This window comes from Stegostoma tigrinum, chromosome 3, assembly GCF_030684315.1.
Source record: "Stegostoma tigrinum isolate sSteTig4 chromosome 3, sSteTig4.hap1, whole genome shotgun sequence".
Classification (NCBI taxonomy): Eukaryota; Metazoa; Chordata; class Chondrichthyes; order Orectolobiformes; family Stegostomatidae; genus Stegostoma; species Stegostoma tigrinum.
Window position 1 is genome coordinate 14,529,785 of NC_081356.1, and position 26,959 is coordinate 14,556,743.

The 26,959-nt window shown below is 39.2% G+C and overlaps 1 protein-coding gene across 3 annotated transcripts in view; it reads right to left on the reverse strand.

Annotated features, from left to right (window-relative positions):
* cenpe (centromere protein E) overlaps positions 1–26,959 on the reverse strand; it is a 131,226-nt gene that overhangs the window by 70,405 nt on the left and 33,862 nt on the right. For all 3 annotated transcript variants that reach the window (XM_048528211.2, XM_048528210.2, XM_048528208.2), the window contains 11 exons: positions 26,292–26,463; positions 18,349–18,460; positions 15,719–15,790; positions 15,396–15,632; positions 14,035–14,109; positions 12,536–12,643; positions 11,499–11,676; positions 8,265–8,419; positions 7,196–7,399; positions 5,229–5,406; positions 1,985–2,115 (listed from right to left, as the gene is read on the reverse strand). In XM_048528211.2, coding sequence (XP_048384168.2) covers positions 1,985–2,115; positions 5,229–5,406; positions 7,196–7,399; positions 8,265–8,419; positions 11,499–11,676; positions 12,536–12,643; positions 14,035–14,109; positions 15,396–15,632; positions 15,719–15,790; positions 18,349–18,460; positions 26,292–26,463 — 1,622 coding nt within the window. The remainder of the gene's footprint in view (positions 1–1,984; positions 2,116–5,228; positions 5,407–7,195; positions 7,400–8,264; positions 8,420–11,498; positions 11,677–12,535; positions 12,644–14,034; positions 14,110–15,395; positions 15,633–15,718; positions 15,791–18,348; positions 18,461–26,291; positions 26,464–26,959) is intronic.

A 26,959-nucleotide genomic window follows, 5' to 3' on the forward strand; every position in this document is an offset into this window, starting at 1 on the left:
TTTCTCATAATGTTAATCAATTAATATTATCTGTAGAGGTAACTATTTCTCTATCAGCTATTTCCTCAATACAATATTCCAAATGAATTAATTATGAATAGGTTCTGTGGAATATATCCAGGAAGTGGCAGGGAGGATAAATAATTGGGCACAGCTGAGATGTTCACCTCCTTCTTGCTACTGGCATTCAAGTTTATACATATAGGCCCAAGGATGAAATTCTTAACTTGCCTTCAAAGTCCTCGAACAACCGACAGTTATTTATAAAAGGGCCTCAGCCTGCCACTGGCTCAATTAACCATGGCTTCAAGACAGGAAACGAAGGTGACTTGCCTGCCAGGTTTTAACAAGTCTTCTAGTCAAGCAAAATCCTGACTTTAAATTTCTTATTTGTCATAATTCCCTGTAGTCTTGACAGCCTCTATTTCTAATCCCCTCCAGTCTAAAACCTTCTAATCTTGCCATTCTGTGCTCCTCCAACCCCAATTTTAGTCGTTTTAGCATTGGTTGCTGTCGAAGGTTATGAAGTCCCTCCCTATCTCTAAAACACATCCTTTAAGCCAATTCCTAAAATTACCTAACATCTCATGGGCTGGTGTCATACTTTGTATACAATGCTTCTGTGAAGTGCCTTATGATGCTTCATTTCACTCATCCGTTATCCCAGTCTAGCATTCATTTTTATTCCTTCATGGGATGTGGGCATTGCTGGATGGGCATGTATCTGTTGCCCATATATAGTTGCCTGTAATGGTGGTGAGCCGCTTTCTTGAACTGAAGTCAATTTGCTGTAGATAGGTCCACAATTTTTGTACAAAGAGGGTTCCAGAATTTTTGACCTAGCGACTTCGAAGGATCAGGTATACATTTCTGGAAGGTGAGTGGATTAGAGGAAAGCTTGCAGATGATAGTATTTTCATGTATCTGCTGCACTTGTCCTTCTAGGCGGAAGTGATTATGTTTTGGTAGGTACAATCTAAGGCTCCTTGGTGAATTTCTGCAGTGCATCTTGTATATGGTACAGAATGTTGCTACCGTGTGTCTGTGGTGAAGGCAATGAATATTTGTGGTTGCGATGCCAATTAAGCAGACTACTTGTCCTGGATGGTGTCAAGCTTGAGTGTTGTTGAAGCTGCACTCATCCAGGCAAGTGAGGAGTAGTCCATCACATTCTTGATGTGTTTCTCGTGAACAGTGGACAGACCTTTGGGGAGGCAGGAGGAGAGTTACTCATTGCTGAACTCCAAGCCTCTAACCTGCTCTTGAAACCACTGTAGCTACATGGCCACCTCAGTTGAATTTTTGGTCAGTGGTAACCCCAGGCTGTTGATCGTGAAGTCTTCAGTGAAGTCATGTCATTGATGTCAAGGAGTTGTGGTTAGATTCTCTTGTGCCAGGCAATGACCACTTCCAACAAGTGTTATTTGGAACTTGTCAACCCAGGCCTGATATTGTCCAGGTCTTGCTACACTGAGGAGTCATGACTGATGCTGAACATTGTGAAATCAGAACATCCCCATGTCTGATCTTATGATGGAGGGAAGGTCATGAATAAAGCAGCTGAAGTTGGTTGGGCCTGGGGCACGACACCTGATAATTCTGCAGAAATATCCTGGAGCTGAGATGACTGACCTCCAACTACAACAACCATTTCTTTTCTGCCAGGTATAACTCCAAGAGTGGAGTGTTTTTCCCCCGATTCCCATTGATTAGTTTGGCTAGAATTCAACACTAGTACCACCGATTCAATAATCTGAAAATCTTTCTTGCTGAAAGTGTCTCTGCATTTTTGATTTTGTTAAAAGCAAAACACCAAATATTTCATTAATTGATCCAAAACTTCCAACACTTCCCAAAAGGGAGATCAACATTATCTTTATGCATCGTGGCCATCCAAAAAGACGACTGAACAGCCAAATCTCAACTTGAGTATTTGTATTATGAAACATGTTGGGAAAATTTCAAGTTACTCAAATAAACTAACCTTTTGATCAGATTTTGATTGTGACATCAGTTCTTCATTGGTTTTCATTAAAACTTCCAATTTAATCACTAAGTCTTGTTTTTCCTCTTTAAGTAGTTTAATCTCTTCTGAAGATTTAGAATATTTATCATCTATAGAAAAGGAGAAAAGTTGTAACAAACAATATCCTCAAACCAAATGCAAATATCACACACTCAAGAAGTTGAACAAAAGTCAGTTAATTTGCTTCTGAACACAGGGAACAGTCGTGCTGCATTACAAAAGGTGACAATATTAATCTGAAGACAACACAGGATTAGTTGTTCAAATTGGTATTTGGAAGCTAAGTTATACCAATTCACAAACCGATGAACACAAAGTTCTTGGATGAAGTAAAATTTGCTGCGGATAAAGAGAAACTAGAAGTTGCATTTAGATTTCCAGGAGACATTTGACATGGTGCCTCATCAAATGCTATTGTGGAAAATAAAAGATCACAGTATGGCGTTAACATATTGACAAGCATGGAAGATAGGCTGGCTAACAGGAAACAGAACAAGCAATAACGAATCATTTCTGGATGGTGAAGCTTTTTTTAAAAAATCATCTTACATGTGGACATCACTGGTAAAGCCAGTGTTTTTTATCTACCTATTGTTTTTAAAATGATGAGCCATTTCATTTCAGAAGCCAGTTAAGAGTCAGCTGTATGTCAACTCTCACATACCAAGTCAGGTGAAGACTACAGATTTTTCTTCTACAAAGTACATTAGCGAACCAGATGGGTTTTTGTTTTTAAAAATGAGGATTGACAAATTGTTTCATGGCCTTGATTAGACATTTTTAAACTCCAGATTTATTAAGTGAATTCAAATTTCACTGAATGTCAAAGGGATTCAAACCCATGCCCCGAGCCATTAACCAGGGTCTCCACTTTATTTTTATGGCATTACAGAATGACTATGCCACTGCTTCCCATTTAACATGCAAAGTGCCATAAGGATCAATACAGATTACAAATGATTTGGACAAAAGGACCAAAAAAAGGTACGGCTGCTGAATTTCCCCGTGACAAAAAGATCGGTAGGAGCGAAGAAAATGATAGAGGGAGCCTACAAAAGGGATATGGATAGATTAAGTGATTACGCAAAGATTTTTGTCAGCAGGAGAATATGAAACTATCTACTTCGACAGGAAAAATTTATAAAAATTGCATTATTCTGGAAAACAGTCAGCAATTGCAGAAATCCGCAATGCAGATGGACCTGGATATTCTAGTACATGAATCACAATAGGTTAGCATGCAGTTTCAGCAGACAGTTAGGAAACCTCAAAAATGTTAACAATTCGTGCAAGGGGAATTGAATGCACAAGTGAAAGGCAAAGTTTCAGTTATACAAAGCATTGGTGAGACCATATCTAGCATACAGAGCAGAGCAGAGTATTGGTCACTTTATTTAAGGAGTGATGTCAATGCCAAATACGCAGATCAGAAGGAGTATACTAGACTAATTCCTGCATTACGCAGCTGACTTACATAGAATGTTTGGACACCCTAAGCGTGTTTGCTGGCGTTTAGAAGAACAAGTGATTTGATTGAAACATACAATGTCCTAAGAGGTCTTGACAGGGTGAATGTGGAAAGAACTCTACTTCAGAGAAACTAGAACTTGGGAGTTACTGCTTAAAACAAGGGCTGCTCGTTTAAAACTGAGATAAGGAGAAATCTTCTCTTAGCTGGTTATGAATCTTTGGAACTCTCATTCCCAAAACCCAAAGGAAACAGGAACAGAGTCCTGGAATATTTTTAATGCATCTATAGATAGTTATTTCAGCAAGGGGATGAAAGTTATCAGGGCTAGGTGGGAATATGGAGTAATGAGATCAACGATCTTATTAAATGGTGGAAAGACTGGAGGGACTGAATGGCTACACCTGCACCTAATTAATATTTCCATGGCTTTCATTGTATCCACAGGAGGATCACTTCCACTTAAATGTGAATGAAAGAACATTTTAAAAAGAAAACAACACAAGCATTTAAACAGCAACCATTATGCACATCGCAGAATTTAATGTGCGTGAGTTGAATTTGCACTGTTTTTGTAGTCAGGTCGAAAAAAACTGATAGTTTCAGACTGTTGATTTTGATTTCGATTTCAACAGTTCTTAGATCAAAAGTTTGACAAAGTCTGAACATTTTTTAACTGCACAATGCCTATAACAGTATTATACTGATAATTGGGTTTCTCATAAAAGGAGGATACTACTTAGAAGTGTGTTGTTAGTAGTTTCAAACCATATATTCAAGGCGGCATCAGATGATTGCTTTAAAAGAAAGTGGGTGCAGGGTCCCAGTGAAAATAAAATGTCAGTCAAAACAGTCATTTGGAAGCAGCTGCAGATAAGAAAGGATAAATTGCCCCCTCTGCAGTGTAACATTTGAGATTCTAAGACTTAATTCAACGCTGCAGTACAGGATGGAAATATTGAGTATTGAAGTAGCCCTATTCGAGTGGGTCAGGTCCTCAAAATGATATACCAAATTAATGAAACTTACATGCACCTGTAATGCAGGAATGAAGAACTGGACTCTAATTTTAATTCAACATTGTTCTTTTAACATCTTGTTAATCATTTCCATTACCTTGCAAATTTGTTCACACTCATTAAGACATAATTGTCACACGTTGGCATTATTTTAAACCCAAATCATTTGGTACAGGTATGAACATTTTGATACAAGTTACACTGCAATACAGATATCAAGTTGCTTAAAAAATTATTGCAGCCATTGTCAAGGCATACCATTTCCATCAAGATCTATCAAAACATTAAGACTGAGTCTGTAATTATTGCTGCAGGTTTATAATACACGTTCAGGCTCTCATTAGAGTGAAGGTATGCACCCAATTGAAGGCACTTACCTGTAGCTATCTCCCTTTTGCAGTGGGGACTTATGTCAAAAGAGGCAGAAATACAGACTGACAACACTGATTCAAAGCCAAATACTATGCAGATAGGCAAAGTCAATGACTCAGAAACAACATCATTGTCTTCCAATGGCCATTCAAACAAGTGACCTTCCTGAATTCAGCCAATTCCTGACTTACCGTGGTGATAAACTTCAATGTGTTAACTAAAAAGAATCAAGCTATTAGTTTCAGCAAAAAAATTTCTGATGATATAGTTTAAAGGAGGGTACAATTTAAAAAGCGGCATACGTAACAGCGTAGAGTTCAAAGGAAAAGTGTCTCCATCTCACCAATCTCCTTCTGTTTTTCTAGCTCCTGCTTCAGTTGCAGTTCTTGCTCTTTAACTTGTCTTTCTTTGTCTTCAATATCATGTTGAAACTGTACACACTTAGCCTTCTCTTCTTTGAGCCTTGTGGAGTATAGATCTAATTCTGTTTGGAGATTCTCCAGACTACATTTCATTTCGTTCTGTAGAAAAGACATGAAGCCAACAACTAGTCAACTAATAAATTCATTTCTGAAAGAAATGAGGTGGAATAAACAGCTATTTTAAGATGGTTCTCTTACACTTCCAGTTTGTTATGTGAGATGATTGGCATTTATATTACCCTATCAATGTGAATTTAGCATTGATCACTTAAAAATCAGTGTTGACTGACGTTGTATTTATGAGCAATTGGCCTTGAGCTAATTTGAATAATATTTAACATATATTCGAATCATCAATCCCATTCCTGGAGATTTATGGTCAAAATGCTGCTAACTATAAGCAACTTTAATATCTTGGCTTATGTGACCAGCAGATGGAAGAAAACTGAAGCATTGACCCACAATTTAAGAAAGATCAAAAGTGATAGCCAAAAATAGAGCTACACTATTTAGAACATAGAACATAGAACAGTACAGCACAGAACAGGCCCTTCAGCCCACAATGTTGTGCCGACCATTGATCCTCATGTATGCACCCTCAAATTTCTGTGACCATATACATGTCCAGCAGTCTCTTAAATGACCCCAATGACCTTGCTTCCACAACTGCTGCTGGCAACGCATTCCATGCTCCCACAACTCTCTGCGTAAAGAACCTGCCTCTGACATCCCCTCTATACTTTCCTCCAAACAGCTTAAAACTATGACCCCTCGTGCTAGCCATTTCTGCCCTGGGAAATAGTCTCTGGCTATCAACTCTATCTATGCCTCTCATTATCTTGTATACCTCAATTAGGTCCCCTCTCCTCCTCCTTTTCTCCAATGAAAAGAGACCGAGCTCAGTCAACCTCTCTTCATAAGATAAGCCCTCCAGTCCAGGCAGCATCCTGGTAAACCTCCTCTGAACCCTCTCCAAAGCATCCACATCTTTCCTATAATAGGGCGCCCAGAACTGGACGCAGTATTCCAAGTGCGGTCTAACCAAAGTTTTATAGAGCTGCAACAAGATCTCACGACTCTTAAACTCAATCCCCCTGTTAATGAAAGCCAAAACACCATATGCTTTCTCAACAACCCTGTCCACTTGGGTGGCCATTTTAAGGGATCTATGTATCTGCACACCAAGATCCCTCTGTTCCTCCACGCTGCCAAGAATCCTATCCTTAATCCTGTACTCGGCTTTCAAATTCGACCTTCCAAAATGCATCACCTCGCATTTATCCAGGTTGAACTCCATCTGCCACCTCTCAGCCCATCTCTGCATCCTGTCAATGTCCCGCTGCAGCCTACAACAGCCCTCTACACTGTCAACGACACCTCCGACCTTTGTGTCGTCTGCAAACTTGCTGACCCATCCTTCAATCCCCTCGTCCAAGTCATTAATAAAAATTACAAACAGTAGAGGCCCAAGGACAGAGCCCTGTGGAACCCCACTCACCACTGACTTCCAGGCAGAATATTTTCCTTCTACTACCACTCGCTGTCTTCTGTTGGCCAGCCAATTCTGTATCCAAGCAGCTAAGTTCCCCTGTATCCCATTCCTCCTGACCTTCTGAATGAGCCTACCATGGGGAACCTTATCAAATGCCTTTAACAATGAAGTTCACATATAGAGAGGAGGAAACAAAGCAGATTAATAATGGGTGTGTCTTCATCTGAGGCCATTTCCTCAGGATCAGAACAGGCTTGGTCAAACAACTGAAAAGACTCCAGAAAGATTGCAAATTTTCTGCCAATGACCAAATAATACTTGATCTAAGTGAATTTTAAAATACCTCAGGATTAATCGTTGACCATTAATAAGCATACTAATTGTCATCACTTCTACCTGTTGTAGAGTTTTGATGTTTTCCTGATGATCCTGCTCAGATTTGACCTTAGCAAGAACTTCCTGGAGTTTGTTCCTATCCTGGGTAATAGCTGACACCTCGCCACGCAAGGTTTCAAGTTGTTTAACATTATCTTCTCTGCCAGCCGACAAAGTATCCCGTTCGGAAGTAACATCATTAAGTTCTTTGGTTAGCTGCAGAATCTAAAATTTAAATTTGAAGAAATTAATGTTAGTTTTCACTGTACAGAAATTCACCAACACTTCACTAACTCTACTTCCACAAAATCCCTACAATGCAGACCACAACATCAAGAGGCTAGTCACCTTTAGTCCTATTGCTTTCCCTAGCAACTTTCCTGTAGTGATTGAGATTGTTTTTGTATTCCATAAGACATAGGAGTGAAAGTAAGGCCATTCGGCCCATCAAGTCCATTCCGCCATTTAAATCATGGCTGATGGGCATTTCAACTCCACTTCCCTGCACTCTCCCCGTAGCCCTTGATTCCTTCTGAGATCAAGAATTTGTCGATCTCTGCCTTGAAGGCATCCAACATCCCGCCGTCCACAGCACTCTGTGGCAATGAATTCCACAAGCCCACCACACTGGCTGAAGAAATGTCGTCTCATTTCAGTTTTAAATTTACCCCCTCTAATTTTAATGCTGTCCCCACGGGTCCTAGTCTCCCCAGCTAACGCTAACAACTTCCTAGTGTCCACCCCTTCTAAACCATACATTATCTTGTAAGTTTCTATTAGATCTCCCCATAACCTTCTAATCTCTAATGAGTGCAATTCCTCCTCCATTTTGCCTGGATTTTCTATAATTATTAGAATAACTTAGTGCTTTCTAATGTGAAAACAGATACAAAATTCTTGTTAAAAGTTTCACCTGTTACCCGGTATATGGACAAGAAAACATTGGAAATGGCACAATTGAAAGCTGTTAAAATTCACCTATGCAACAATAATTGCACTGTGATAGGCAATAAATAAGCATAAAATACTCAATGTAAATAATGGCATAAATTCCAAGTATTATTTAACATAGTCAATACAGCTTCATTACCTGTTTTGCTAATTCATCTACTTTTTCAGGCAATGATTTAAATTGGGATAATAGAGATACTTCTTCCTGAAGACTATTCTTTTCTTTTTCTGATTTATCCAACTGTTGTTTAAGCTCAGCCATGGTCTTTTCCAAATGAAAACGATCCAATAAATCTAAGTTTAATAAGAACGTGGTAGTAAAGTGATTGCCAGTTTCAGAAGTACAATAGCATAAGTCAGCAAAGTCTTATATGTAGATGAATGTCAGCACTAATTTAGAGAAAAGAATCAATTGTTTATGCGCAGAAAAAGATATTCTGTAAATATAACCTGCTTCCAAGTCTGACTCCTTAAAATTTCAAATATTACGGGTCTGTCAGGTTTCAGACTATGTTTTATAAACTTTGATGTCTCATCCTTACTGAAGAAAATCAACATATTCAGACAGGACTGTTCAGCAGTGAGCACAATTCTTCTATTTTTCCCTGGGAGCAGACTTCCTCTGTCCAAACTCAAAAGTTTGCAGATTCTACAAGACATGGCATACATTTTTACATTAAGATCTGATTGCAGGCGATTTTAAACTGTCCCAAATAAATACTTGGAAAACTTCAAAAATAATCCATGATATAAATGCTTGTATTTCACCCTTGTTAATATAAATACTATGTTAAAAATAATTTGTGAAATTAGTAGTTCCAGTAAAACAGAATGATGTAGGCATCATTCTTTCATTGAAGAATTTTTTTTTTTGTTTAAAATGCATTCATTGCAGCTTTTGAGGCTGGCACCGCTCTTTAAGGTTTGACAACATTTCCCTGAATAAACGAGGTTGACTTACTTGTACTTAATCACCAAAAGAGCTCCACCAATCTTCAATGAAGGGGAACAAGTATGAAGGGCTTAAAGGAAACCATTCTTGCTGCATTAACACTCAAATTACTACTCCTTAGGCAAAGTAGCTTCAGAAGAGGAGGCTCCAGTTTATAGCAAAGCACATCTATCAAATCCCACGTAACCCACATGCATCGTCAAGGCACTACAGAAGAGATAGGGCAAGAGTACGGCATGCATGGATATGCAAAAGAACAAACAAAAATGCACTAGGATCGTACAAATGGCATAGAACCTTGATCTTGTTATGAAGTGGTGTATAGTAATCATGAATTGGAAGACAGGAAGCTAGAATTTGTGTCAAAAAATTTGCGATCCCTGTAAGAGATAATATGGTGTGAAGCTGGATGAACACAGCAGGCCAAGCAGAGCAGGAAAGCTTGACATTTTGGGTCAGGATCCTTCTTCAAAAACCCTTCTTCTGATCCCTGTAAGAGGTAGTTTTATAAGCTTAGAGATTTATACAGAACACGGGTCTGTAAGCAGCTGCAGATTATAGACAGTTCTAAAAACTAAAACATGTATCAATTGGCTGTGACTGGAAGCCTTGGGCTTGTTTTGGTGTTTTGGCATGAGCTGGAATCAATTAATTTAAGCTAAGCACTTAGCAAGTGAAAGCCAATTGAACTTAAATCTGATGGTTTTGACAACTTCTAACCAATGCTATTTCAAAAATAAACGACATCATCCAAGATATATAAAGGAGGGGACTTTTGAAAATCGATGCAAGAGTGAACCACCATCTGAGAAATAAGCATTGGGCTCTCAAGGAATTGCTAAGTTCTCTTTAAAGAGAGAGATAAAAAGGTACCATAGCACTTCCAGCCAAGAGTCCGCATAGTAGTAGTTAGAGAAAACATCACTGACAGCAGGATCAGCCGAAGAAAAGCTGGAGACAGCAGAGAAGGCAAAGCATTCCAGAAGACACATTTTGTGTGAACTTTGAGAGACTAAGTTTTAACTTGTTTATTTCTAATTACATGGATCATAAGTCAGACGTGTTTATTGGAATCACGTACGGGTAGAATTTTGTTCAGTTAGGTAATAGGAGTTACAGGGGAATTGTTCAATTTGTTTGTAATTCTGTTAATTTGTTCACTGTTAGGATTAAATAAATAAATTGTTACTTGTGACTAATCGAATGAACTCCAGGGATTCTTTCATTTAATCTCCACTTCTCTGTAACAATCTAAAATATTGAAACAAGGCTCTGGTTTGCTTCAGGCAGGAATGCTGGCCCAATGAAACTCACTCTAATACAGAGTCAAACATGATTTCACACAGCTGAAGTCGAGGAAGCGCAACTTGTTCTCCACTTTCTATGTCAGACATAATACTATGAAGATTCACAGTATTGGTCAATCATAAAAATCAAAATCATTCTTATAATACAAGACAGTAATTTTACTTTGCCTTATTCAGAGAAACGCAAGCAAACCTCTGTCATCAAGAAACATGTCAATACAAAGTGGAAGAAGCAGATACTAAAATAATCACATTCCACTTAGCTTTCGGACAATCATTAGTGATGGGGAAAAATAACCGAGTTAAAAATGATGCGTTCCGAGTCATACAGCACGAAACAGACCCTTTGGTAAAGCTCATCTGCAGCAAACAGACATTCTAAGCTGATTTAGTCCAGTTTTCCAGCATTTGGTGCACATCTCTCTAACCCCTTGCCATTCACATACCTTTTTAAATGTTGCGATTGTATCCACCTCCACCACCAGCTCGGGCTGCACATTCCATACACGCACCACCCTGTGCATGAAAACACTGACCCTCAGGTCTCAATTAAGCCTTTCCCCTGTCACATTAAACCTATGGCCTCCAATTTTGGACTCCCCTACCTTGTGAAAAAGGCCTTGGCTATTCACCCTATCAATGACCTCCATGATTTTATAAACCTCTACAAGATCACCCCCTCAGCCTCTGCGCTGCAAGGAAAGCAGCCCCAGTTCATTTAGTCTATTTTCATAGCTCAACCCTCCAACCCCAGCAACACCCTTGCAAATCTTTCTGAAAGCTTTCAAGTTTAACATCTTTTCAATAGCAGCGAGACCAGAACTGAACAGTATTCTAAAACTGGCCTCATCAATAGCCTGTACAGCCGCAACATGACATCCCAACTCCTATACTCAATGCACTGTCCAATAAAGGCAAGAGGTAGGAACTAGGCAACGAAAAGATGGAAAAATTACACCCACTGCCTTTTTAAAAGAGAAAAGGTGGACCTACGAGTTAAGACAAAACATTGTATCCAGGAAACATGAGCTTGATTGTCATCCAGGTCAAAGATGTTTAATGAGACGACATAACGTGGTCCCCTTAAATTTGGATTAACATTATAGGAGCATACCTTTAGGGACTTTTCCATCCAGAAGAGACATTAGTTTGGTATTTTCATTGAAAGCCAAATTTAATTCTTTCTGTAAATCACATTGCATTTTTTTGTAGCGTGACCGTTCAGCATCTAGCTGGTTGCTGTACAATTGGACATCAATTTCCATTTTTTGATAGTCAGCTCTCATTTTACCCTCCAGTTCATGCAAGAAAGTTGAAAGAAAAACAAACCTTAGAAGACTAAAATACTTCAATTAGGTCAATATTATTGAAACAGCTTGGAAGTATCAAAATCACACACACGCTCGTTCACAGTCAGTAAAGCAGAGTTCTGGCTTCAGTCTGGATTAATAATCAACTTGTTCAGTTCCCTTCCAGCTCCTTTCAAATGAGGACGACATGAGATTGTGAATGCTGATAGACAAGTTTCCCACTAACTGAGTGAATTATGTTTTAGTCTGATCCATTGAATTTCAATTGTCTATCAGTTCAATGAAGTATGTGGACCAGATTGGTTTGGACCAAGAATGGTCAGAAACAGCTGATTGGAGCAGATTTTGTAACATGTGCCATTCTGAAATGTAAAACAGTAATGTATTTGATCATTCTTTAACTTGTTGTACACACTATATTATGAACCTTGCTTGTAAGATTATAGTAAGTGCAAGTAAAATGTGGCATTTATGAGCAATCAATTAAGGTAAAAAGTGAGTATGCATGGCTCATTGAAGCACGCCGTGTTACTGTAAAGGTTGAAGAAAATTAGCCTACATCATAACAGTTCTTTCCAAACTCCCTTTCTCTTATAACTTCCCTCGTTTATATTGTGACAAAGTTCAGCGAGCATGAGGCAGCCAGGGTAACAAATACCTAAAAGCTATCTTATGGCGATAGTCTACTTTCTCCCTTGGCTACTGTAAAATTTTGGAATTGTCCTAAAGAGATGAGACACGGAACAAGTGCAATGGAAATGAATAGCATCAATTGCCACAAGTAAAATTTCTATACAAGCAATTCACAAAATTGAAATACTGTAAACAAAAAACTTATTACCATTTCTTCTTTAAGCTCCAGATTTTCACTTCTGAGAAAGGAAGACTCCTTCTTTGCATCACGAGTTACAACTTCTGCATCATTCAGTGATTGCTGCAACTGCTTGATCTGGCATATAAAAACAAAAAAAAACAGTTGGGGATAAAAGAAATCATCCATTTCCTATTTAACCTTATAAAAATACAGGCAAATTGCTATAACCACTCTTACACAGTCAAATAGAGGCAGCAATAGAGAGTGGTATTAGCGCTGGAATGTTAATGCAGAGAATGAAATAAATAATGCTCTGGGAACCTGGGTTCGAATCTCACCAAAGCAGATGGTGGATTTGGATTTAACAAGAAAGAAAAATCTGGAATTAAGAGTGTAACGATGGCTCTTCATCAGCATTTAATGATGACCATGAATCCATTGTAGATTGCCAGAAAAACCAATCTAGTTTACTAATGAGAGATAGGAAGAACCGCAGATGCTGGAGTTAGAGATAACAGTGTTCAGCTGGAGGAACACAGCAGGACAGGCAGCATTAGAGGAGCAGGAAAGTTGACGTTTCAGGTTGGGACCTTTCTTCAGAAATGGGGAGGGGGAAGGGAGCTCAGAAATAAAGAGAGCGATGAGGAGTGGGGCTGGGGAAGGTAGGTGGGTGGGTGATAGGTGAATGCAGGTACGGAGTCGTGGGGATTTGTCAGCGAGGTGGGAGGAACTGTACCACTCCCTACCTGCATTTACCTATCACCATCCCACCTACTTTCCCCAGCCCCAGGCCCACCCCTCCTCTCTCTATTTCTTTCTGAGCTCCCTTCCTTTCCCCTCCCCATTTCTGAAGATTGGTCCCGACTCAGAGCATCAACTTTCCTGCTCGTCTGTTTACTAATGACCTTTAGGGAAGGAAACTCTTATCCTTACCTGGTCTGGGCTAGCTTAGCCAGCAATCCCCTCATCCCACGAATGAATAAAAAGGAAAGATAATTTACATTTTAAAAAAAAACCAAGCCCATTTTGTGATTTTGAGGGCAGAGGCCAAATCAAAATCAAAATTATGTCTTCCTTGCCCATCAATTGAAAAATCTCAAACATTAAAGCACAGAAAAATTGTAAAATTTACACAACAAGTCAATACATTCCACCCCTCACAGCTCAGGATTCACCTTGCTACATTCTTTAAACTTGTTCTAACTATCAACTAAACAGGTTCTGCTCTTGTTTTTCAGAACTGTTGTTTCAGAACTCAATTCCGGAGGGTGGTCACTGGAACTGAAACATTAACTGATTTCTCTCCACAGATGCTGCCAGACCCACTGAGATTCTCCAGTTTGTTTCTGTTTCTGACTTCTGATTTCCAGCAACTGCTGTTCTTTTGGGTTTTTTTCCCTGAATTCCCACATCAGTTTTTCTCAGATTATGCCATTGTCCTTTTTTAAAAAAGAAGTTCTGTTGTAAATAAAACACTTGACTTTAGTGCTCACTTAATGTAGAACATTAAATGCAAAATCACTTACCTCAAGCTCCTGGTTGATAGTCTCAGAATTGCTAACCAGCTCCTTGAAAATCACATTTTCATGATGCTGCTGTTCCTGCAAATGGCCAAGACAGACTGTATTAAAAAGGATTGCTGTATCTAGCATTACCCGAATTGGCACTTCTACCATTATGCATTGACAAGATCTGAAAACAAGGCAGCATTTACATGTGCCTTGATGGCATCTAGATCTACATCACTGCCACTTATTTCAAACCTTCCACTGTATTGACATTTAGGCATTTCCTCCAATTAAATTGTAGCAAGATCAAAGTCATTGCTTTCAATCTTCACCACAAACTTTGTTTCCTAACTGACATAATTCCCTCTCCCCAATAACTGAAGCACAAATTGGTCATTTGCAATATCAGCATAGTAGTCTGGGGATGAGCTTCAAACCCCACTCCAGTACTCCGAGGAGCTATTTCCAGTCTAACGTTAGCTAAGGTAGAAACCGAGTGGCTAATCTGTTTCTGAAACCCTTATTCCCAGCACAAATAACTAGTCTCCCGGCCAAAAACACATCTTCTGCCAAGCATAAACAAACACATCAAAATCTTTGCTGCCAACCTTCTAAGTCACACCAAGTCCCATTCACACAACACCAGTGTTTGCCAATGTACTGGGGCTGCACTCAAACAACACCTGGGACTTGAATATTCTTGTCTTTGCTTTAAAATCCTTTCATGGCCTGTCTTCTTCATTACAGTAATCTCTTTCAGTCCTACAACATATCATGCTCCCTATGCTCCTCCAATTCTGGCCTCTTGCACATTCCCAATTTTAATCATTATTGGATGCACCTATAGCCATCTGAGCCCGAGAAACTGAACTTAGAGTGAAAACCACACTTTCTTGTACAAAGTCACTCCCGAAAACTTAAATGAAGCCATTGGTCACCTGCACTAATACCATGTGCTGGGGCTTAGGAAATTTTCCTTCCAAAACACTCCTGTGAAGTTGGCAGGAATGTTTTAAGAATGAAGGGGAAAAAATAAATGAATCAAGACATTAAATGGACACAAAAATCACCACCGAGGTGAAGCGCATACGATTAAAATGAGGGAGCTTTTGCAGTTGAGATTTGACAGTTTCACCATTTTATTTAATGTGTGGAGAATCAGGTATGCAATGCAGCATTGTTCATTGGACCTGGGCTAAAATCAAAGCTAAAGCAAGGAATATTTATTGAAAACTAAAATTGAATTGATGCAGATTTTTGTTTCACAATATAGATAATTAACCTTGCCTTCCTGACTGAGGTTTGCTGATTACCACTTGCAAGATCTCCCATATGCAAAGTAAACATTTCTAAAAATTCATTTTAGCAATTTAAAGTACCTTTCCTTCTTTTTCTGCTTCTTTTTCCAAAAACTCAAACTCCTCAATTTCTCGTCTCTCTTTCAATTCTTCAATTCCTTCTCTCAGTTTTTCTAGCTCTTTGATTTCCTTTTTGTGTTTCTCATTTTCCATTTGGAAGAACTTTGCTTTCTCCAGTCTTTCTTTTAGGAGTTCTTTCAATTCTTCAATTTCTTCTTTCTGTTTATCGTTCTCCATTTTTAAGCTTTCTGCATCAAACTAGAAAGCATACATCAACATTCTTTTAGAGAAGAAAAAAAAGAGACACAGTCTTGCAATGATTTGACAAAATAAATCTTACATACCTGTTTTGAGTAAAGAAGCTCACAAATCTCAATACTATCCTGTAGTTGTTTCTCAACATGCCTCGCATATTCCTGAAACATCATGGTAAGCAATTAAAATCAAAACCATACAAGAAAAGCTTTACTTTCACAGCTGAAACCAGAAAAGCTTTTACAAGGTAGATTGAACGCTAGAGCTTTAAGTGCCCTTGCCCACTTCAAGCAGTAATCAGATTATAGACTGAGGGTATGGAACAAAACATCATCCCTTCATCATACCACAGGGTGGGGGTCATAGAGGGGTTCTAAGGTCAGGAAAAAAAAGGAAAAACAGGAGACATGGAGAGAGAGCTGGAACTCTTCACCATCCAAGTGGGAGAAATACTTTTGAAAAGCAAACTTCAGTTTTTAAAACTTGGCAAAAAGCTAAGAAAATGGGTCTTCAAAGCTTGAAGGCAGTTTACAAGCTAGGCAACAAGAATACCCTTAAGTGTTTTAACCAACTCAGAAGAACTCCTCATTTTTCTTCCTGATCATTTGGCTAATAAAAGACCAAAAATTAAACAGGAGGCGCAGTCTTAAATTCTATTGCATGTAAACATTCACATATTTCAGCAATGTCTCATTAGGGAGTTAAAAAAAAGAAGCTCCTTGTTGCTTTCAGTCATTCTGACTGAAACAAATAATAATTTAGCAAATTCCAGTAAGTGCATGATGGAATTCTCTCCACTTGTTTGGACGAGTGGTACTCCATAACAGAAACAGTTTAACACCATACAAGTCAGTTCTTCAGTCCTGAAGGGTCCTATCAGACTCAAAACGTTAATTGTTTCTCTCTCCACAGATGCTGCCAGAACTGCTGAGTTTGATTTTTTTGTTTTCAGTTAGTCAACTTAGAATCATACAATCATTAGTAGAGAAGAGGCCTTTCAGCCCATCAAGCAAGCGCCAAAACTTGCTACTTAAAATTTACACTAGTTCCACTTCTCAGCACTTAGCCCATAGTCTTGAGTTTAATGACAGTTCAAGTGCTCAGTCAAGTAATCTTGAAAAGTTGAGTTCTTTTTTACTTCAATTACCTTCTCGGCACTGCAGTCCAGATTCACACTATCTGCATGAAGCAACTGTTCCTCAAACTCCAGCTATTCACCATAAAATTATGCCCATTTGTTAGTGAACCTTCTGCTAAAGGGAACAGCTGCTTTCTATCAATAATGACACACCTCAAGTCAGGGTCCTCTTGTGGATAGCGGGAGAGCCCCTACCTCTGCAAGAGAAGTTCATGTCCCACCTGCTGTAGAGGTGTGTAAGAACATCTGAATAGGTTGATTAGAAAAATATGTATGCATCTCAATCAGGTCCCCTCTCAGCCTTCTATTCTCCAAAGAAAACAACCAGCGTTTATCCGATATCTCTACATAAATGAAGTGCTCCATTCCAGGCAACATCCTAGTGAATCTCCTCTGGATCCCACCAGTGCAACGTTTTAGTGGTGACCAAAACTGCATACAGTACTGCAGCTATGGCCTAACCAAAGTCCTGCACAACTTCAGCATAACCTTTTATAATCTATACCACCACTGATAAGGGCAAGTGTCCTGCGTGCATTTTCTTTATTAACTTGCCCTGTCACCTTAGAGAGCTGTGGACAAGCACCCCACGATTCAGCTGTCCCTCTGAGCACCCTAATATCCTGCTATTGAGTATCCCCTTGTCTTGTTACTCCTGCTAAAGTACATCACTTGGATTTCAGATTCCTAAGTCTAGCTTCCACTGTCAATCACGGTTTATAATCTCTGTAGTGCATTTTTCACTTTTTTGCCAATTTAGATAAAGACTCTTAACCACTACTACTTTTGTGTTTTGTGGCCAACTTGTTTCCATTTTGCTATTTCTCCTCATTTCACTTCATTTTACTACATGTCACATATCAAATATCTTTTAAAAATCCTGTTTTATTTCATTCACAGTATTACCTAAAGATGCCATTTCTTCTTAAAAAGTGAACAAAGTTGCTCTTTTTCAGGTTTCTAGGTGTTCCTCTACATGGCCCTGAATGAAATTTCCAATACTATTTCTAATACTGCCATTAAGCTAATTTCAGTTCCCTTGACTTGTCCCACTTCACTAACTGTGGAAACAGTTATCAACCCTTCAGCATTATTTTGGGAGTGTGGATACAATTCATCCAGACATATTTGGTCCCAGGTTTGACAAGTTAATTAAATACCTCCCCCTCTTCTGTCTTAAATATCTTTTTTCCTAATCACTCTATCCTATCCCAAAAGCATGCCATTAATTCCAGCTAAGAAAATGCAACTATGGCTGCACTCTAAATTCTTTCCCTCATAAATCTATCCTTGCAGCTTCGATTTTCAATTCAAATAGTAGAAAACCCAGAAACATTGCTTATAACTTTATAGTTGTTGTAGGGAGGATCTAGAACTCATTTCATTCATTTTGCCTGGATAACGTGCAGAATTTTGTTTTAGATAATCCAGGATCCAAAACAGATGGTTAATGTCTTTCCCCAAACAACAAATACAGCTTTCTTCACTTGATAGAGAAAGACGCAAGTGATTAAAAATCATGATTTTAACAGAATCACTTGGGAATTTACTAAAGATCTCAGTATGCTTACAGGTACTGACCTTTTCTTTCTTTATTTCCTTTTCTTTTTCTTCTGTTTGGGTTTCAAGTTGTTTTTCCAGTTCAGATATCCTTTTTACCAATTCATCCTTCGAAGATACATCACACAGCAAACTGTACAATAAATTGAATATATCTGAAATAATGGCACTTTATGACATATCAAAATAGGTGGAGAACTAGTCAAATCATAAATTTATCACACTTAACTCCAAGTTAATTCCAAGTTTAAAAACCCAAAATGCAATTTTGACATTACATTTTGAGGATTCATTTCACTTCCATAATGCGTCTCCAGGTTTTGGAATTCCAAGGTAAATTTGACCAAAGTAACTAATTTAAATAAAAAGATCAGCAGTAATGAAACTCAGACTTCTGTCATTCTACAGGGCTCACAGAGATATTTTCAGGTCCACAGCAAGACAGCGAAGGATGATTGTTGAACTGGACCTCTGGCAAAGAGTTCTGGAACAAGCAGGGCCTGTGCCTAATCAAGAACATGCAGACAGACGGAAGCCTCAGGAGATATAGAAATAGATTCACTGAGGTAGGTTCGTTAAAGGAAGGATACAAGCTCACCTCCACCTTGTCCAGTGGCTAGTACTGATGATAAAACAGAGCTTCGTTCATCTATTATGGCTAATAAATCAGTGACCAGAAGATGACTGAAACAACAGTCCCATTTCCTGGTGGCATCCAAAACATGTCAGAAAAGCTGTACAGTTTGTCAGCAACATTCAAGTACACACAGGTCAACAGCAGAAGTGAAGAGTCCCAAAACACTCTGCAGTTGGGGAAGGTTATGCCCAAAAAGACGCCACTGTTCCCAATAAGAGCCACATAGCTAAGTGCCACCCCAAGAACAGCTAATATTATGGAGTGAAGTATTTAACAGCTATGCAGCTGAAGCTGTAGTGTTTCCATCAGCTGAAGATGGAATTGTACATCCCTCCAGTCATAGTAGCAATTACTGTATCAGATAGCCCTTGCAAAATTTCACTCAATGAACCTCATATTCAAATATAAATGGGCAAGTGGTCTATTATATTTTAAACTTACATTGTGAGAGTTGAAGATAACTAATCTTTTTTTTAAAAAAGTCCTTATTTAATATGTTTGGTATGATATTAATTTTTTCCCATATTAACATTGTGTTTTGGTAATGAATGATGGTTTATTTTATCTTAAAGGTGTTATGGAATTTTTTTTTAGGCTTCATGGTATTAAGGCCATATATAGAAGGTGCAGAGTGACACAGCTCTTAGATTTACAAAAGCTTTTATCCAGCAGGATCAGTCAGATAGAAGGGTGGCTGTCAGGAAAGGCAAGAAGGTAGTTCAAAAGTCACCAGTGGTTATTCCTTTATCAAATAGATATTCAGTTTTTGAAACAGTTAAGGGGGATATTCACCAAGGAAAATGGAGGGGCCAGTCAATTATGACTACTTGGAACGATTCTTATATTGGATAGCATTTAACAAGTGTCTAACCTAAACTGGAAAGGGACCAACATCTTAGCAGGGAGGTTTGCTCATTCTATTAAGGAACCGCTCTCAAAACTCTGACTTTGGGCTCGGCTCCGCACTCTGCAACTACATCCTCAGCTTTCTGACTCGTAGACCAGTGATAATAGATAACTGCACCTTCTCCACAACAACAACATTGGAGCCCTCCCACAGATGCATTCTCAGCCCCCAGTTGTACTTCCTGTACATCCACAGCTATGTTACCAAATTCTGAACGAATGCTATCTACAAGGTCGCTGACAACACCATGATGGGATGGATGTTAACAAGTCAAAAATACAGAAGGGGGACAGAGGGCTTGGTGACGTGGTGCAATGAAAACAACCTCTCTCTCTCTCAACATTGGAAAAACTAAAGAACCGATCATTGACTTCAGAAAGAAAGGAGAAGAACATGTACACAGAAACAGAGGTTGAGGGTGAAAAGCATCGTGTTCCTCAGAGTGACAATAACCAATAACCTGTCCTGGTCTGCCCACATAGATGTAACAGTCGAGAAGGCACAAAGCTTGCTCTTGCTCAGGTGACTTAGGAAATTTGGCACGTCTATAAAAGGACCTTCACTAACTTCTACAGATGCAGCATTGCAGTCCAGGTGCATAATGGCCTGATGTGGCAACTGCTCTGCCCAGGACCGTAAGAAACTACAGAAGGTGGTATGCACAGCCCAGACCATCACAGAAGCCAACCTTCCATCCATGGACTCCATTTACACAGCTCACTGCCATGGAAAGGCTGCCAACATCAAAGACCCATTACACCCTGGTAACGATCTCCTACAACATCTTGTATTAAGCAAGAGATATAAAAGCCTGAACACACACAGGAGCAGGTTGTTCCTAGCTGTTATCAGATTGACGAATGGAATCTCTAGCCTCAAAATAACGATCTTGCTAACATTGATCTCACCTAGTGCATGCCCTGTGCAGTGTAAATCTGTATGCCTCCAAGTAATTTTGATCTGTACATCCTTGCGTATTATGATCAGCCTGTACTGCTCATAATCAAAGCTTTTCTCTGTACTTTGGTATACATAGAACATTACAGCACAGTACAGGCCCTTCGGCCCTCGATGTTGTGCCAACTTGTCGTTCCGATCTCAAGCCCATCTAACCTACACTATTCCATGTACGTCCATATGCTTGTCCAATGATGACTTAAATGTACTTAAAGTTGGAGAATCTACTACCGTTGCAGGCAAAGCATTCCATTCCCTTACTACGGAGTAAAGAAACTACCTCTGACAGCTGTCCTATATCTTTCACCCCACAATTTAAAGCTATGCCCCCTTGTGCTCACTGTCACCATCCTAGGAAAAAGGCTCTCCCTATCTACCCTATCTAACCCTCTGATTATTTTATATGTCTCAATTAAGTCACCTCTCAACCTTCTTCTCTCTAACGAAAACAGCCTCAAGTCCCTCAGCCTTTCCTTGTAAGACCTTCCCTCCATACCAGGCAACATCCTAGTAAATCTCCTCTGTACCCTTTCCAAAGCTTCCACATCCTTCTTCTAATGCGGTGATCAGAACTGAACACAATACTCCAAGTGCGGCCGCACCAGAGTTTTGTACAGCTTCACCATAACCTTTTGGTTCCGGAACTCAATCCCTCTATTAATAAAAGCTAAAACACTATGCCTTCTTAACAGCCCTGTCAACCTGGGTGGCAACTTTCAAAGATCTGTGTACACGGACACCGAGATCTCTCTGCTCATCAACGCCACCAAGGATCTTACCATTAGCCCAGTACTTTGTATTCCGGTTACTCCTACCGAAGTGCATCACCTCACACTTGTCCGCATTAAACTCCATTTGTCACACCTCAGCTCAGCTCTGCAGCTTATCTATGTCTCTCTGCAACCTACAGCATCCTTCGTCACTATCCACAACTCCACTGACCTTAGTGTCGTCTGCAAATTTACGCCCTCATCCAGGTCATTTATAAAAATGACAAACAGCAGTGGACCCAACACCGATCCTTGCGGTACACCACTAGTAACTGGTCTCCAGGATGAATATTTCCCATCAATTACCACCCTCTGGCCTGCTGAAAGAAGACAATTTCCGATCCAAATTGCTATATCACCCACAATCCCATTCCTCTGCATTTTGTACAATAGCCTACTGTGGGGAACCTTATCAAACACCTTGCTGAAATCCATATACACAACAACCGGTTTACTCTCATCTACGTGTTTGGTCACCTTCTCAAAGATCTAAGGTTTGTGAGGCATGACCTTCCCTTCACAAAACCGTGCTGACTATCCCTAATCAATTTATTCTTTTCTAGATGATTATAAATCCTATCCCTTATAACCTTTTCCAGCACTTTACCAACAACTGAGGTAAGGCTCATTGGTCTATAATTACCAGGGTTGTCTCTACTCCCCTTCTTGAACAGGGGAACCACATTTGCTATCCTCCAGTCGTCTGGCACTATTCCTGTAGACAATGACAAGTTAAAGATCAATGCCAAAGGCCAGCAATCTCCTCCCTGGCTTCCCAGAGGATCCTAGGATAAATCCATCTGGCCCAGGGGACTTATCTATCTTCACCCTCTGTCGGATTTCTAATACCTCTTCCTTGTGAACCTCAATCCCACTTAGTCTAGTAGCCTGTATCTCAGTATTCTCCTCGACAACATTGTCGTTTTCTACAGTGAATACTGTCGAAAAATATTCATTTGGTGCTTCCCCTATCTCATATGACTCCACACAACTTCCCACTACTATCCTTGATTGGCCCTAATCTTACTTTCGTCATTCTTTTATTCCTTAAATACCTATAGAAAGCCTTAGGGTTTACCCTGATCCTATCCACCAACTTCTCATGTCTCCTCCTGGCTCTTCTGAGCTCTCTCTTTAGGTCTTTCCTGGCTACCACGTAGCCCTCAAGTGCTCTAACTGAGCATTCGCATCTCATCCTAACATAAGCCTTCTTCTTCCTCTTGACCAGAGATTCCAATTCCTTCGTAAACCACGGCTCCCGTGCTCTACCACTTCTTCCCTGCCTGTCAGGTACATAATTATCTAGGACACACTGGAGCTTTTCCTTGAATAGGCTCCACATTTCTAATGTGCCCATCCCCTGCAGTATACGTGACAATAAATCAATGAGGGAGACTTTATACTGATAGGCAAGTGGAGGAATTCTAAGTGGCAGCATAAATAGAAGGATTGATGGGGTAGATGCCAAACGTGAGGAGAGCATATCAATTAAAAAGAGAAAGGAGTGACAGCAAGATTATGTAATAACTCTGAAGAACTAAATTACATTATTTAAGTGCAAAGGGTCTATTAAGCAAGACTGATGAATTCAGGGCACGTTTAGGAACATGGGATTGGAACATCATAGCTTTTACAGAAACTTGGCCGAGAGATGAACAAGACTGGCAGCTCAATGTTCCCAGTTTTAGGTGCTGTAGGAAGGGTAAAAATGAGACAAGAAAGGAGAAAAGTGGTGGCATTGTTGATCAAGGAATACATTACTGCTGTAACTAGGGACAATACTTCTGAAAAATTGTCCAGTGAAAATATATAGTTAGAAATTACAAACTAAGAAAGGAAAGATCACTGATAGAATTGCACTATAGGTCCCAACAGTAAGAGAGAAATTGAGAAACAAAGATACAGGGAGATCTCAGATGTATGTAAGCATACGGTTGTAATAATGGAGGATTTTAATCTTCCAATTATTGACCAGGGCTACCATAGTGTTAAAAGTTTTGGATGGTAAAGAATGTGTCAAATATGCTGAAGAAAATTTTCACTATCAATACGTAGGGATGTTCCTTCCAGAACAGGAGCAAAACTAGACCTTCTTTTGGGTATTAAGGCAGGGCAGGTGACTGAACTGGGGGAACACTTTGGGTCTAGTGATCATAATTTGATTAGTTTCAAAATGGTTATGATAAAGGATATGCCTTCCATAAAAATTAAAGTTTTAATTAGAGTAAGATTAATATTAATGTTATGAGACAAGAACTTTCAAAAGTTGATGATACTGTTTGCAGGTAAAACAAGTGGGATGCAAGCAAGAGTGTGATGACCAGAGTTCAGAGGCATTTCGTTCCTGTTAGAGTGAAGGGTAGGACTGGTAACATTATGAAACAACAGAAGAAAGAAAGATTGAGGTCCTAGTCAAGAATAAGAGAATTTTTTTTGTTAAAAAAGGATTGTAGGCAACTTGGTTCCATTGAATGTTATAAATCAACATCAGGAGTGTATGGGCATACTTAAGAGAAATCAGGAAGGCAAAGACGCGATATGAGATAGCATTGGATTATCCTTAATCTTATCTGCCAAAGAGATTCTACAAATACATTAACAAGTGGGTAACTAGAGGGGATTGGGCCTCAAAAGGCCCAATGTGTTGAACTCCTGGAGATGGGAGAGATACTAAATGAATATTCCACATCAGTTTTTACTGTAGAGAAAGAAATGGAGTATGGAGAATGCAGAGAAATAAAAAAGAGTTCATATTACAGAAGAGGACATTCGGAAGGTCTTAGAGAATAGAGATGGATAAATCGCCAGGACCTCATCTAACATATCCCAGAATGCTGTGGGAAGTAAGGGAGGAAATTGCAAAAACCTCTTGCAGAAATATTTGCATCATCTGCAACTATGGACGAGGTGCCTGATGACCGGAAAAGTAGCTAATGTTGTACCTTTAAGAAAGGTTGTAAAAAGAGAAAGCGGGCGATGGTAGACCTGTGTGTCTGACTTTGGTTGCAGGTAAATTGTTGGGGTGATTATAAAAGATAGATTTATGGACTTAGAGAGGCAAAAATTGATTAGGGATGGTCAGCATGGTTTTGTGTGAGGAAAAATGATGACTGACAAACTTGATTTTTTGAGGAAGTTACCAAAGATGATGTCAGAGCTGTAGACATTTTTTTTCGCATTTTAGTAAAGCTTTTGACAAGGTTCCACATGGTAGCCCAATTAGTAAAGTTAGGTCACATGGGATTCAGGGTGAGCTTGCCAGTTGGATACCTGATTGTCTCCTGCTGTTAAGTCAGAGTAATGGTGGAGGTTTGCTTTTTGTGCTGGAGGCCTGCGACTAGCAGTTTTCCACAGGGATCAATTCTGTGTCTATTTTGTCTGTCATTTATATATTATTCAGGATGAAAACGTAGAAGACTTTGCTAGTAAGTATGTGGTTAACAGCAGAATTGATGGCATATTAGACAGAGAAGAAAGTTTAAGATTATAAAAGGGATTGATCAAACAGGTCAATGGGCTGAAAAATAGCAGATGAAGTTCAATCTAGATAAATGTGAGGTATTGCATTTTGATACAACAAACAAGGGTGGGGCTTATACAGTTAATGGTAGGGCCTTGGGTAGTGTTGTCAAACAGAGACCCCTAGGGGTACAAGTGCAGGTACATAATTCTTTAAAAGTTTTCATCACATCGACAGAATGATTAAAAAGACATTTGGCACACTTGCTTTCGTTGCTCAAGCCTTTGAGGATAGTAGTTGGGATATTTTGTTGAGGTTATGTTGTACAGGATATTGGTGAGGCCTCTTCTGGAATACTACATCCAATTCTGTTCATCCAGTTATAGGAAGGATATTATCAAGATGGACCGGGTTCAGAAGAGATTTACCAGGATGTTGCCGGGTTTGGAAGGTTTGAATTATAAAGGCTGAATAGGCTGGGATATTTTCTACTGGAGCACAAGATGTTGAGAGGCAATCTGATAGTTTTTAAAACTAGTGAGAGGTATGGAAAGAGTTAATGGTAGCTGTGCTTTTCCCCCAAGATAGGGAATTTCAAGACACATTAAAAGGTGAGAGGAGAGGGGTTTTAAAAAAAATAACGGGCAATTTTTATTTTTACATAGAGAGTACTTCACACATGGAATTAACATCTTGACGAAGTGGTGGATGCAGATACAATTACACATTTGAAAGATATTTGGATGGTTATTTGAATAGGAAAGGTTTGAAGGGATATGGGCCAGGACCAGGCAGGTGGGACTAGTTTAGGTTGGGATTATGTTTGGCATGGACTGGTTGGACGGAAAGTTTGTTTCCATGCTGTAATGACCCTTTAAAATAAATTTGAGAAACACTGCGCTCTAGTCCATTGCTGCAGGGCGCCTCAGGAGGTAAGATTTGACCACACACAACTTCACTTTCATGTTGATGTCAGGTTTTATACATACATGTCAAACCTTCAGCCTCTGCTTGCAAATTTCATTGCTTTTTATTAATCATCAGCCAGAGAGACAATTTATGGTTGATCATTGTTAATCATGTGATTAATGGTGAATTATGATTAGACCTTTGGCCTATGTTTGAGCTCTTAATGAAAAACAACCATTACGAACATAAAAACACATTTGATAAATTATGATTACTAACGTAGAAAACTATTGCTTTACTGTGCACTATTTAAACATGGCTTACCTACTACAGTCTGGGTTAATTTTGCTTTGTTCGTTGAAGTAAAAAGAATCTTCAAATGGAGGTATCTGAAAACCACAACTTCCACCTCTTTTTGTTGTGATTGAACTATTGCACTCGGAGATAGTTTTAGACGTCCAAGCATTGTCCACATCAAAATCGTCATCATCTTCATCTGGTTCCAAACAAACAAAAATACATCTCAAAAACAAATATTTTGCAGCTGTAATAATTGGAACATCTGGGGAAAGTCTGACTCCTTAATATAAGTAATACTCCAAGATTGCTCTTAGAGCTACAATCTAGATTAATTCAGAGTGGGGCGGAGGACAAAAACAGTAAGAAAGGAAAGAGGGGAGAATTGAGACATATTAAGTAGTTTCAGTGGACTGATTTACATGGATATATGTTGTTAAACAGGGAACAGAATGAATAAACCAAAGCTTTCTTTGAGATTAAATTGCAAAAGATGATGTAAAAGTGAAATTAAACAAAATGTACCAAGATAAGCAACATAAAGAAGGGGGAAAGCACCAACAGTTCAGGGATCAACAAATATGATTAAATTGGAACTTTGTGCTTAAGTAATGAAAGTATGACAGAATTAATTTCAAACAACTATGGGTAACAAAATGACCAGAGATAAATTGTGATTACCCAGTCTGGATAGG